The sequence below is a fragment of the Hyaena hyaena genome, unplaced genomic scaffold (genome assembly GCF_003009895.1).
Source record: "Hyaena hyaena isolate Hyena2069 unplaced genomic scaffold, ASM300989v1 scaffold_164, whole genome shotgun sequence".
Classification (NCBI taxonomy): domain Eukaryota; kingdom Metazoa; phylum Chordata; class Mammalia; order Carnivora; family Hyaenidae; genus Hyaena; species Hyaena hyaena.
Genome location: NW_024080796.1, coordinates 866,081 through 880,494, shown reverse-complemented (window position 1 = coordinate 880,494; position 14,414 = coordinate 866,081). Strand labels below are relative to the sequence as shown.

The following is a 14,414-nucleotide window of genomic DNA, read 5'->3' as shown; positions in this document are numbered from 1 at the left end:
TTATTTAAAAAATTTTTTTTCAATGCTTAGTTTTGAGAGACAGAGCTTGAGTAGGGAAGGGGCAGAGAGAGAGGGAGACATAGACTCCAAAGCAGGCTCCAGGCTCTGAGGTGTCAGCACCAAGCCCAATGCGGGGCTCAAACCCGTGAACTGTGAGATCATGACCTCAGCTCTAGTCAGACGCTTAACCCACTGAGCCTCCGAGGCAGGCACCACTAGTCTTATTTAATATTCAGAATTCGAGTTGTTTCACTTGATCCTGAAATCAGAGGAAACTGGATATAATGCACAGATTGATGAGGATTTGCCTAAGTCCTAGCAGTACAAGAGCAAGATTCACCGTAGCTCGTAGCTGCCTAGCAAGAATCAGAGATGAATCACAGGGAGGCAGCCTATTGGAGACAGAAAAAACATTACCCCCGTCTCCTTACCAGGTGCATACGAGGTGCACCATGAATCTGGACCCACATAGCCTCCAAACAGGAGTTCAAGAAAAGTGATAGTGGGGAACAGGTCCAGATGATGCTCATACCAGGCTCTCAGAGACTGTCAGGGGAAGGGGCAGGGATGCATCCTTTAAGGTGAAGTTTGAGTTCTTTTCCTCTAATCTTCAGTGAAAGCATTAGTCCAACCAGCCTGCTGCTAGAAGTCCACAGCATGTCCTGCTTCTCGGTTGACCTTACATGCCAGGTTTTTACCCAAGATGCCTGATTCCCTGGGCCAGAGTTCCTTGCTCACGAAGGACAAGTTTACCCAGGTGGGGTGCCACCACATATGTGGGAGCAGAGTCCTTTGCCAGATAAGGTGGACACAGCCTTGCCCTTTCCCTTCCAGCCTTGCTGCCCTCTGTTCAAACTCACTATGAAGCAACATAACCAAAAGAGGTTGGAGCTACTGGACCAGGACCAGCCTCAGGTATAAGCTCCTCTGGAAGGGCTGCATGTAAAAGCAACAAAGAATTACAGATTTTTGGAGTAGAAGGAACATTGAGAGACCTAGCCCATGCCTCTCTGTGTTTAGGAAAGGAAACCACAACCAAGAGAGGTCAAATTAGGAGTAAACTAAAATGTCTTCTACCAACGAGTCCAACATTCTTTTATATATATAAGGTTTATTTATTTAGAGAGAGAGAGAGAGGGAGAAGAGCACACACAAGTGGGGAAGGGACAGAAAGGGAGAGAGAGAATCCCAAGCAGGCTCCGTGCTGTCAATGCAGAGCCTGACGCAGGGTTCAATCTCAGGAACCGTGAGGTCATGACCAGAGCTGAAATCAAGAGTCAGATGCTTAACCTACTGAGCCAGTCCGGTGCCCCCCAGTCCAACTTTCTTTTAACTTCACCATTCTGCTTGCCATGACATTCATTTATTGGAGAAAAAAAATCCTTACTGTGTGCAGAAGCCTACTAAGAGAATAAACAATCACCCACTGTTCGTTAACCTGCTAATTCATCTGGAACAGAGACAACCTTGGCATGCTCTAATTAGAGAACAGGGGACACAAACTGACTTTGTCTAAGTGTTTTTGCAGAATGACCACTTGATGGCACTGTGGCTAGTAGGCAGAGCCCACCACCTCTTCGTGATGCCTGTCACATGGGTGATTTCTGAGAGGTCCTGGTCTCCTAGCAACAAGTCAGGGAAAATTGCTGAGCACAAGAAGCAGCTGTAGATTAACTAATCAATCAGTGTGTTCAAAAGACGGAGCATCTAAACATTTGGAGGAAATTCTAAAATAATGAATACTCCTTACAGACATGAAATCACTAGTCAAAATATTATTTTAAATCCATTTTACAAATGGTATCATTTTCACAAAACCCCATCAGACACCAAACTGGGGGCAGTGCCACCCACACTTACCAAGGCCTCTTTCTGTCTTTTCTGTTCCCTCTACCGTTCGATTCTGAGAATTCGTGGCCCTTTTCATGGCAGTGCAATCTAAACTTTCCCTAAAAGTCAATATTCCTATGCTCCTGGTGAGTAGGCAGTTAAGTTTATTTTAAGTTGAGTTTATTTTAGGGCCCTCTCATTTCCCTCGGACCGAGGGAAATTAAATTTTTTGATCCCCTATAATCTGGGCCATTCTAAACTTTTTGCTCTACCGAACAAAGCTCTGTATTCTTTTCCAGAAGAAGTGTCTTTAAAAGATTGCTTTTGAAAACTCCCCATCAGCCCTGCATTATACAATTAGGGCTATCCAATTAGGATTCACTTATAATTTGAAGAATGTGTGATTTTAGTTCTGCAGGAAAGAGTCCCAAAAAGTCCTGGCCTCTGCAGTGAGGGGTGCGTGTCTGTCTGCTTCCAGGATTATAATGTAGGTCTGGAAGCTTGAGACTACAGTCTGGTTTTGAGCAGGCAGTCAGTAAAGTCGTTCAGGGTATTTGCCCACAACAGCTAGATACAGATTAAAACTCCTCTAAGGGAGTTTTTTTGTTTTTTTAAGTCTGTAATCTAAGCTGTAGCTGTAACATTCCCTGGCTCCCCTGTACGTGTTCAAGGATTCTGGTTCTGGCAGCCTGCCACTTTTTTTTTTTTTTTAAGTTTTACTTATTTATTCTGAGAGAGAGAGAGAGAGAGCACGTGTGTGCACACACGTGCACAAGATGCGGAGAGTGACAATCCAGAGCAGGAGGCTCCACGCTGTCATTGCAGAGCCCAATGCGGGGCTCAAACTCATGAACCGTGAGACCATGACTGAGCCAAAACCAAGAGTCAGAAGCTTAACCAGCTGAGCCATCCAGGGAATTTTGAATGAATCCTCTTTATTCTGCTTCCCTATCTTTCAAAGAACAGTCTCTTTAAGAAGACTATATTCTAGGGGCGCCTGGGTGGCTTAGTCGGTTAAGCGTCCGACTTTCGCTTAGGTCATGATCTCGCGGTTCGTGGGTTCGAGCCCCGCGTCGGGCTCTGTGCTGACTGCCAGCTCGGAGCCTGGAGCCTGTTTCAGAGTCTGACTCCCTCTCTCTCTGACCCTCCCCTGCTCATGCTGTCTCTCTCTCTCTCTCTCCTAGAAACAAATAAAACATTAAAAAATTAAAAAAAAAAAAAAGAAGACTATATTCTAGGGGTGCCTGGGTGGCTCAGTCATTAAACACTTGACTTCAGCTCAGGTCATGATCTTGCAGTTCATGAGTTCGAGCCTTGCGTCGGGCTCCGTGCTGACAGCTCGGAGCCTGGAGACTGCTTCAGATTCTGTGTCTCCCTCTCTCTCTGCCCCTTCCCTGCTCATGCTGTTTCTCTCTCTCTCTCAAAATAAAATATTAAAAATGTTTTCAAAAAAAAAAAAAAAGACTATATTCTGCTAGTAGGACCCTGAGTGTGCTTGATAAGGACATGGCACAGACGCTTGGACACAGAGAAGTGGACACAGGAGTTATGTGGTAGAGACAACGGGCAGCACGATTGCTGAGAAGAATAGATACATACTCTGTCCGTCAGTCTAGATTCATGTCCACTTCTGGGCTATCTGATTCTCTAGGCAGATATATTCTACTTGAACGACCTTTTGAAAATGAGTGGAAATTAGGTACAACATTCCAGCGATATATCCAGCCAGCAAAATTTTCCTTAGTCATAAACAGGCTGATTGTTGCTTTCAAGGGCTCAGAAGTCAACTTCCGTGTTGAAGTTTGGGTTCTGCTTACCACCCGTTTAACCCAGCAAATTATTCTCGAACCACAGCTTCTCCATTTTTAAAATGGGGAACATAGCGGTGCCCACCTGTACTAGAGTTCTCTAGAACCCTAAAAACAGAACCAGTGGGATGTAATTAGATGATAGCTAGCTAGCTAGATGGTAACATTTGGAGGAAGTGGCTCAGGCCATTGAGGGGACTGACAAGCTTGAAATGTGCAAGGCAGGCAGGCAGGCAGGCAGGCAAGCTGGTGTTGCAGTTTCTGAAATGTATGAGACGGGCCAGCAAGCAGGATTTGATGTTGTAGTTTTGAGGCAGAATTGCTTCTTCTCTGGGAAACCTCATTTTTGTTCATAATACCTTTAACTGATTCGATAAGGCCCACCATATTCTCAAGAATAATCCTTATTTAAAGTCAACTGATCATAGATGTTAACCACAATCTACAAAATACCTTCACTACATCTAGATTAGTGTCTGATTAAATGACTAGGTACTATAGCTAGCTAAATTGACAGGGGAGACTAACCATCACACCACTTTATAGAATTGTTGCAGTAATAAAATGAGCCCAAATCCATGTAAATCATTCAGTGTATTACTGAACAGATGCGAAGACCTTAATAAAGGTTTTCTGATGCTATTTTACTTGAGTCACTGCTAACTCAGTGAATTTTTCCATCTTTCAAGGTACTTGGCACCTATTGCCATTTGTTAACATTGGTTGAGCGGGTTATTAATGTTCCTGTCAAATTGTGGCATTGTTTTGTTTTTTTTAAGTCTGTAATCTAAGCAGTAGCTGTAACATTCCCTGGTTCCCCTTTAAGTGTTCAAGGATTCTGGTTCTGGCAGCCTGCCACTTTTTTTTTTTTTTAAGTTTTATTTATTTATTTTCCTAAAAAGCCATCTTACTCAGAATGCGATTGTACACATTCTACTTGTAGAGATATTCTATTTTCATTTTGTCTGATAACAAATGAATGAGCACACTTCAGCTCGATGTTTTTGTCACCCCCAGGTATAGGATGATGCGGTTAATGATCTGTGAAACATTTATCTCACCCAAGGAGTGCTAATGGAAAGGAACTCCATGCTGAGTCCTTTGTGTTGGAAAAAGAACCTTCTCCCACTTCATGCTTCTAGTAGCTCTGGCTTGGGTACCTACTGTGTTGTCCTCTAAATGAGTCAGCATTTCCGGGGCCTACATGTGCTATGTTTGTGTGCTTCTGATTTGTACCCAAGACTCCTTTCCCCACCAGGCTGGCCCTCTTCACTCTGCCCCACTCCAGGAAGAGTGATGCTAGTGTAGCTCTGTTTTAAGACACCGCACTGGCTGCTGCTAGGTCGAGTTCCCACTCTGCCTCCCCGAAAAGGCTCAAGGGCATATGGGTTTTCCTTTTTCTGTCTGGAGTGGTAAAAACACAGGGCTACTCTCACAAGGGAAGAGGCACTGCCAACTTTCATTTTGGATTTGACGTCAATGTGAATGCCTTCTTCTGGGAGAAGGCTTGGCCATTGTTTTTTGGCTTTCTTCCTTTGTTCCTGTTTCAATGCACTTTCTTCTCTTTTTGTGGCAGTTGGGGCTCAGGGCTGTCCTGGCCTGAGGTTTGAGGGGTATTATTATTATTATTATTATCCGTAAGTCCTATTCCTTCTTGTCTTGTGGTGCTGGGAGGCATGGTCTTCATTCCATTGAAGTGGTACGATCCAAACATCAGTGTGGGCCCGAGATGGCCATTTAGCCTGTTTGGTTCTGGACTACCCAAGCCTGCCCAGTGTATGCATCGCTGTCATTTTCAGCCTGCTAACTTGATTCCGTGTTGGGTTTCGGGCAGTGAAGTGCTATCCAGGCATTGCTTTCCCTCTCGGCAAAGGGGCCCTGAGGCCCAGCAGGTTTGGAATCGGTTCTGTTGGACCACAGGAAATGTTTCCTGCTCACATATGTATCTTATGGAGTCAAAATGGGCTGCAAGCCGAAGCTCACTGTCCAACTCCAGCCCAACCCCCTCCCTGCCAAATAGTGTTTGGGGATGTCACAGCACAATAGGTGAATTAGTCTGTCCACTTTGACCCCAGGGCTTGCTTTAAGAATTTAGCTGATTTACCTTTTAGTCATTTCTAGAGTTGGGCTGGGCATCTCTTTGCAATGCTTAACAGTTTCTAAGTCACAACTATCATCTGTCTCATGAAGTACAGTTGACCTTTGAAGAATGCAGGGGATAGGGGTGTCAACATGGCACAAAGTCAAAAATCCACAGAGAACATTTGACTCCCCCCAAACTTAATTGCTAGTAGCCTACTGTTGACTGGAAACCTTACTGATAACATAAAGTCAACACATATTTTGCATACGTATTATATTCTCTATTCTTGTAATAAAGTAAGCTATGAGAAAATGTTAAGAAAATCGTAAGAAAAATAAGTGCTGTGCTGTGCTGTATTGAAAAAGATGTGTCTAAATGGACCTGCACAGTTCAAACCTGTGTTGTTCACGGGTCAACAGAAATCTGAATTTGATAGGGATATCTCCAGGCTGCCTACAGAAAGGGTCCTTCCAGTTCCATGGGTCTTCTAGTCCTATATTTTCAAGGCTTCCAATATGCCTGGTCAGGCCATTCTAGCTTATACTAGGCCTTTTTCAGTGGTGTGCAGGAAACAGTCTGGCGGGGGCTGGGGGCTGGGGATCCCTGATTTCTATGTATCAATACTCCCATCATTGCCAATTAAAGTTGGGGGCACCTGGGTGACTCAGTCAGTTAAGCGTCCGACTTCAGCTCAGGTCATGATCTCAAGCTTTCTGAGTTTGATCCCTGAAAGGTGGAGCCCCACATTGGGTTCTGTGCTGACAGCTCAGATACCTGGAGCCTGCGTCTCCCTCTCTCTCTGCCCCTCCCTCCTTGCACTCTGTCTCTGTCTCTCTCTCAAAAATAAACAAACATTAAAAACAAAAAAGAACTGTTAAAAAAATAAAACAAAAGCTACTAAGTTGATGTCACTCAACATGGAGTTGAAAAGAGATGCACACAATTGGCTTTCCTCTGGGGAGCCAGCCATAAACTAGCTGCAGCACAGCACTGTTTTGCATTTTTAAAAAGGCACCGTCTGGGTGGAGGAATTAAGAATAGTACATCTCCTCCCCCGCCCCCATTTAGGTCAAATTAGAAAAAAAGCACCTCTCTGGGCAGACCTATGCAAAAGGTGCTCTGGTGAGCAGATAGCAGGTGCCCTTTCCTCTTCACATGGCCTGTTGCAGGGAATGTGAGCTAGATTTTAGGTCCATTCATCTCAACTGGGTGCCTTTGTACAGTGCACAATCGGCCCAACCTTATATGGCAGTCTTGGCTCTGACTGAGGACTACTCTATAGTTCAGTAAAATGGATGGAATAAGGGAAAAGAGAACCAAGTTACCTAGCAGTTTGAAAACGTGTTTTATGCAGATTATAGGATTATTACTGATTGGAACACTAATGGTTCTTAAAATTGGTTTAATTAATAGAAAGCTATTATTGCTAAAAATGCCTTCCAATTATACCATTCCAGGGATAGACATACTGATAAAGCTAAAAAGACTTCAGAAATCTGATACCTAAACCCTACATGCTTAAGTTCCAGCTCATTAAACATATTTATCTTCTGTGATTTAAATCAATAGTCCAATACAGGCTTATGCTAATATTTTAAATTTAATGTAGTTCTTTACTACTTAAGAAGCAGTTTCTCATAAGCCCTATTTAGCCTGCCAATTACTCTGTGGAAGTTACCCTCCCCTTTGTTTATGGATAAGGAAACAGGCTGAGAGATGGAAGAATTCAAGGTGACTTGGAAAATGGATCCAAGACCAGTGCTTCTGCCTAAATCTCACTGTTTTTACTGCTCTATGCTTACACAGACATACTTCAGTATTGTGAAATAGACCACTTGAGATTTCTCTGGTGAAGATATTTTATTTTTCATAAAAATATAGTTGTACAATGCTCTTCAGAGAAAGAAAATACCCTCAATGCCTCCCGATACCACGTGGATTAATAATCTTCCTCTCTTTCAAAACTAAATATGTAATTGATAATATGCAACTGATTTCCTGTGAAACATAGCATTTATGTTTTAAAATTTTCTTTGCCTTTATTTTAACTAAAGGTAAGTCCAGTTTAAACCTATGCTTTTTGTAATAGGCCAAATCAACTCTATCATAATTCAAAGATGATGAAATAAAATGCTAAATGGTGATGCTGATAAATACTGTCAATTAGCTGTTAAACAGTGATATGAATTTGTTGCAGTAAGACAGATTCTGATTTAGATACAACAGACAGGTTTTAGATGAAATAGAAAAAAAAAATTTAAGAATGTCACCTAGATCCTAAAACTTGACCTGGTCAAACTTATTCCATATTATACTCAGTTGCTCTAATATATGGCAGGTCTATGCTAAGTTAATGACAGAAATGACTGGTCTAAATACACAAATATATACTTTCCCCCTTACCTTCCTTTCTTTGGGAAAAACAAAACAAAACCAAAAAACCCATTACCCTCTTTACTCAGGGAGCAAAGGGAATAGTGCTGATCCAGAGGGACCGAGCTCAGTGATTCTCTCCCCCTCTTCTGTTCTCTCTCAGCCTGTATGCTGTCATTACAGAAAGTGAGAGATACTAGGATTTCAGTATTGCTGCTGCTTAACTGGAATGGGAAAAGAAATGCTCCAGCTGTTTTAATCAGTGACATTTATTAACATGCTTCGAGTGGCCAAAGCGTGCAGCCAGCGCGATACCCAGAGCAATCAAAACATTCCCTTTTAAGACCAAGGAACTTTGTCTTGGTATGATCTACTTTAAAATACCAAAAAGATAGGTTTAGGAATAAACTCAAATAAGTCGTAATTTACTTTCGTCCAAAATTACACATCCTCCATCTTGAGGACAAAGTCACTGCTCTTATAAAGATACTGGGGGCGGGGGTAGAGGGTAGCTCAAATGACCCTGTACTTTAAAATTACAACTAGAGAAGAAATACTTCAAGCACAATGGAGACATTCCATTGAAGAGCCACATTCATTTTGGAATGTTTGCTTTGAAAACAACTCTTCTGGGGAATTCAAAAGGTACTGAACAAAAAGCAACACATAGTAAATCTTGGGTTGTTTTGCAAAATAAAAATATACATTTGAGTAGACCAGATGGCAAAACCATACCCATTACAATCTGAAGACTATATTTAAAACACTTAAACTCTGAAGGTCTGAATATTAACAATCCTCAATCTATCTATATTTGTGATCCTAAAAAGACATTAAATACTCTTAAACCCCAGTCCTCCAAAACACAGAGAGACCCAACAAGTTGGGCTAGTGGTATATCAGTAGTCACACAGGACTAGACTAGATCTGAGTTTGGAACCTGCACACAAGAGATCTTCAGGAACTCAGGCTAAGGGGAAGCGCTTTATTCAAAACATGGCCTAAGAGAAGAGGGGAGAGTACCTTGTTATCTGAAACTATGTGGTCCAACTCTTGTTCCACCTCACGGCCTAGACTATGATGCCTCCTCTTAAACTGCCATTTCATAACAAAACGTACTGTTTAGAAGCCAAATGTTTGCTACAGTAGAGCAAAGAACAATGATAATTTAGCAGCAACAGAGAACACAATTGCTGATTTAACTATGGGAAAGAGAAGAAAGAGCGATAAGGTTTCTCAGTGGGGAAACTGAAAGATTCCTAGTCTATTTGCATGTAAAATATTATGAGCTTGATTCCCTCAGCCATCACTCTGTTGGGTAGTCAGGAAGAAGCTCAATGTAGCTGCGACGGGAGCTGGGAAGAACTACTCTGCCCTCCTGCACCTCCCGCCGGGCCAGCCGGCCTTGGTGCTGTGACAACTCTAGCTCGGTGCTTCATTCCAGAGTGCAGACGCGGTCAGGGCCGAGCCAGAGGCACGCCTACAGTGTGTTTCTTTCTGGCTCAGAACACATTCGTCAGGAAGCTCACGTCAGGGGAGAAACTCAATGTTCTGGTTGTGCCAACAGCCATTAGATCTACTAGCAATTTCTCCCTCATTTTGTTCCAGATCTCTTGAGGCAGAAACTCGATCTCAGCAGCTAAATTTCATCCTATTTTCTTTAGAATAAGTGTCCGAGTTAGTTGACTACACAAGGAAATGTGTGTGAACATGCACTCCTACCTTCCCCACATACGTATACAGACATACAACAGAAATACATACATACATACATACATACTCTAGGTTGTCAAGATGATGTATGCTGATGAAATGCCTAATAGGTTACTTCTTGCTTAAAAAGGAAATTTGACTAATTATTCTCCAATTATGGGTTAGGCCCTAGCAAACTTTTATAAATATAGTTCAAGGAGACGGCAACAAAAGTTTTAAATAGAGACTGTCTTGAGGGCTTTCCTGACCGATTTTGTTAACACGGACATCATTTAAAACAGGCATATCATTATGGATTATAAAAATAGAACTGTATATATTTGTTAATACATATTCACAGCTTATGCTGGAATGGCTCACAGGAGAAATCATGGTTCATGCAGAAAATAAACATTACTCAAGTAAATATAAACAAATAAGGTTAGGTCCATTAAGGCTGAGTACTTAGGAATCAGCCCATTTGGTTTCTCTTTGTAGGGCAATGAAAAACATAAAAGAAGGTGACACCTAAACACACATACACGTACAATGACATGAAATACATGGAAAGAATATAAATTAACCAATAAAGCAATGTGGAGTTAAGGTGCAAAAATACAATCTTCACCCACTTCTCTCTACTCCTGTGTTTTCAAGCATTACAACATGTTAACTGCCACCAGTGGCAATACCAACCGGAACAGGTCTGAATGTTTATAAATTTTCTAAGTGTTGAAAGTTAAAGCAAAATCCTTTGGGATCTATGATCACACATTTTGGTAGAAACTGCAGATTTTTACAGAGATGACTACTGAGCAGTAGGTAGTAAATGGAGCCAAGAAGTACAATCTTGCCCATTCATCCTCCATAGGAACCAGAATATTGGCTTCAATCAGTGACTCATCATTTTATATCATCTTCACCCTAAAAAGTAAATCATAGTTAGCAATGTAAGAATGTTTCTAAGTCAATGAAGTTTGTTTAATTTGTTTTAAAATGCATGAGTTGTATATTTGTTTAGTATCTACAGAAAGGCTTTTTAAAAATACAGACTCAAGAAAACTGAGCTCATTTGGCTTTTTTTCATTAATTCAATTTAGATTAAAACAAATGTTAACCTCATGTAATAAAAGCTATCAAAAACCAAACCTTTCGATTTTACAAAAATACTTTAAAAGATAAAAAATTACAGCATTTTCTTATAACTGTTTCAAGCACTCCCAAAGCAATCACAATGAAGAAGAAACCAATCCATGACATCTTCATTATAAAATCTTTACAGTCTCTTCAACAGATGGTGTTGGAACAACTAGATATCCATATGCAAAAGAATTAGGTTGGACCTCTACCTCATACCATATAGAAAAATTAACTCAGAATGCATCAGTGACCCAAAATATAAGAGCTAAAACCATAAAATTCTTAGAAGAAAATATAGGGGTAAGTCTTCATGACCTTGGATTTGGCAATGAATTGTTACATTTGACACCCAAAGCATGAACAACAAAAGAAAAAAACAGATAAACTAGGCTTCATCGAAATTTAAATGTTTTGTGCACCAAAGGACACTATCAAGAATGTGGGAAGGGGCACCAGGGTGGCTCAGTCAGTTAAATATCTGACTCTTGATTTTGGCTCAAGTCATGATCTCATGGTTCATGAGGTTGAGCCCGGCATCAGGCTCTGTGCTGACAGTGCAGAACCTGCTTCGGATTCTCTCTCTCTGCCTCTTCCCACTCATGCTCTCTCTCTCTCAAAATCAGATAAATAAACTTGAAAAAAAAAAAAAGAATGTGAAAAAAACAACCTACAGAATGGGATAAAGTCTAGAATCTGGAAAATATAAACTCTTACAATGTGACAACAAAATGAGAAACAACTCAATTAAAATGTGGGCAAGGAACTTAGACATTTCTTCAAAGAGGATATACAAATGGCCAACAAGCACAAGAAGAGATGCTCAATATCACTAGTCTTTAGGGAAATGCCAATCAAAATCACAATCAGATACTACTTCACATCCTAAGAAGGCTATAGTTTTTAAAAATGGAGGGATGCCTAGCAGGCTCAGTCAGTGGAGCGTGCGACTTGATCTTGGAGTTGGGAATTTGAGCCCCATGTTCGGTGGAGAGATTACTTAAAAATAATTTTTTTAAATAAAGGAAAATAAAAAGTGTAGCAAGATGTAGAGAAATGGGAAGCTTCATGTGTTGCTGGTGGGAATGTGAACTATCTCAGCTACTGTGAAGAACAATTTGTGGTTCCTCTAAAAGTGAAATATAAAATTACTGTTAAGACTCAGCAATTCCACTTCTAGGAATATAACCAAAAGAATTGAGAACAGGTACTCAAACACATACTTGTACACTCATGTTTCATAGCATACTGTTTGGGAGAAACAAACGTCAACAGATGAACAAATATATTGTAGTGCACATACCCAATGGAACATTACTAATATATGCTACGGTGTGGATGACCCTTGAAAACATGCTAGGTGAAAACCGCCAGACACAAAAAGTCACATATTGTATGTTTCTGTTTATATGAAATACCCAGAATAGGTAAATTACCCGTAGAGACAGAAAGGAGATTCAGGCCAGAGGGAGGGGATGAGAACAAGTAAGCCTAATGAGTTCAGGGTTTTCTTTGGGGTGATAAAATGTTTTCTAACTAGAGAGGAGTGGTGGTTGTACGACACTGATTGTACTAAATGCCTCTGAATTATTACTTTAAAATGGTAAATTTTATGAATTTCATACGAATTTCACCATAATGAAAAAAACCCCTACAGGGATGGGCTCCTCTACTAGAAAGAGCGTGGACTAGGTGAAGATAGGTTTTTCCCATTATAGCTGTGTGACCCTGGGCATCTTATCCAACCCCTCTGCTATTTCTTCATCTACAAAATAAAACGTGTCATTCCTTAACACAATTATTGAAGGAAAAACAGAAGATAAATACAAGGGAAAGGACTTTGTAAGCTGTAAATCAAAATACAAATAAAAGGTATTCTTATTAACAATAACTAGAATGTATACTCCCATTTATGGACTAAGTCTACTTTAAAAAACTTCCATACAGTTTTCAGCTGCTGTTCATCGATCCCATGTAAAATTCATCTCAATATTTAGAATCTAACACCATTTCGCTTGCTTATTAGTGTATTACAAACGACATCAAGATTTTATTTAATGACATAAGGAAAGTGGTCAATGGAAACCCCCCTTTAACACGCTCTTCTAAATATAAACCGTCCCACTCATGGTACTCACAGGAATTGCTGTTGGCATCTGTCTTCCCCGCTTTCGTGTGCCTGCTTGAGTTCTGCTGAGATTTGCTCTGCTCTTCTCCAGTGAGTAGGGCCTTTATTTCAGAAGGGATTTTTCCTTGGTCCATTGCCATGCACCACTGCTTGTACTGAAATACGTAAAATATATTTAAGTATCTTACTAGTCAGAGTCCAGGAACCAGTGGTAGAAATCCCAGACATAAGAACTCCCGCAACTAAACGTCACACTGGCTGCTGGGAATGCTACCCCTCCACTGTATTTTCTGTTTATAACCTAGGACATGTATGAGGCCTGCCATCTTTCAAAAGAGGGTATGAAACTGCTGCTGAATCTTCCAGTGATAAACTGGAGTAGTGTTCAGATTAAGAAGGCCCTTTGGGGGGAGGGGCGCCTGAGTGGCTCAGTCGGTTGAGCATCCAACTCTTGATTTTGGCTCAAGTCATGATCTTGCGGTTTTGTCGGTTTGAGCCCCGCACTGGGCTCTGTGCTGACTGTGCGGGAAGCCTGTTTGGAATTCTCCCCCTCTCTCTGCCCCTTTGCTGCCTACACTCTCTAGCTCTCAAAATAAACTTAAAAAGAAAGCTCCTCTGGTTAAAAGAATATCTCTCCCCAGTGTGCCACTAATTAGAATTCTTTTTTGGCTAATTGTCACATTATCATTTCTACTCCTAAAATACATAATTGTGTAATTTCCCTTCTCTTTCATAAACATTCACTAAACATCTACTTTCTACCAGAGTATGGTACGCACTTTGGTGTATACAAAGATTAGTCAGTTCAAAGGTCATGCCCTCAAATGGCTTACACTGCAGAAGGTAAATAATTTGCAGCAGAAGTCAAATTCAATATACATATATTTAAATCTATTCAGTAATGTTTATCTGGACTCTTTTCAGACCCCAACCTTATTTTCTTACCATTTAAAATGCCGAGGTCCCAGTTGTGTGGTGATCATAATGAGTATTCTCTCTCGTCTCCAACCTGTCACCTCCTCCCCTGAGCTCATAGTAATGAGATTTCTATTCTCTTTTACATTCTACAGCCACCACCCAAAGTCTGAATGAATAAATGACCAAACATGCCAAATAAATAAATATGGTTGAAACACAAATGGTATACTATACATATTGTTACATAGTTATATTGCTTTTTCCACTTAGCAATATATTGTAAATGCCTTTCTACACCAGTAAATATACATGTGCGTTGTGATTTTTACTGGCTCCAAAGTAGTCCAATTTATGAATGTGGTATAATTTATTTAACTAGTCCCCTATTGTTGTACATTTGGGTTATTTTCCAATTTTTTTCTTTCATAAACAATCCCTCAGTGAA

The 14,414-nt window shown here is 40.8% G+C and overlaps 1 protein-coding gene across 3 annotated transcripts in view; it reads right to left on the bottom strand.

The window, feature by feature from the left end:
• Nucleotides 1–14,414, bottom strand: part of CREBL2 (cAMP responsive element binding protein like 2) — a 36,036-nt gene that overhangs the window by 3,848 nt on the left and 17,774 nt on the right. For 2 of the 3 annotated variants that reach the window (XM_039239951.1, XM_039239952.1), the window contains exons 3-4: nt 13,062–13,206; nt 7,962–10,710 (exon numbers count right to left, since the gene is read on the bottom strand). In XM_039239951.1, the coding sequence (XP_039095882.1) occupies nt 10,706–10,710; nt 13,062–13,206 (150 nt within the window). In that variant the 3' untranslated portion in view covers nt 7,962–10,705. Of the gene's footprint in view, nt 1–7,961; nt 10,711–13,061; nt 13,207–14,414 lie in introns of those variants that run through there. The other variant, XR_005529790.1, reaches the window with a different exon arrangement.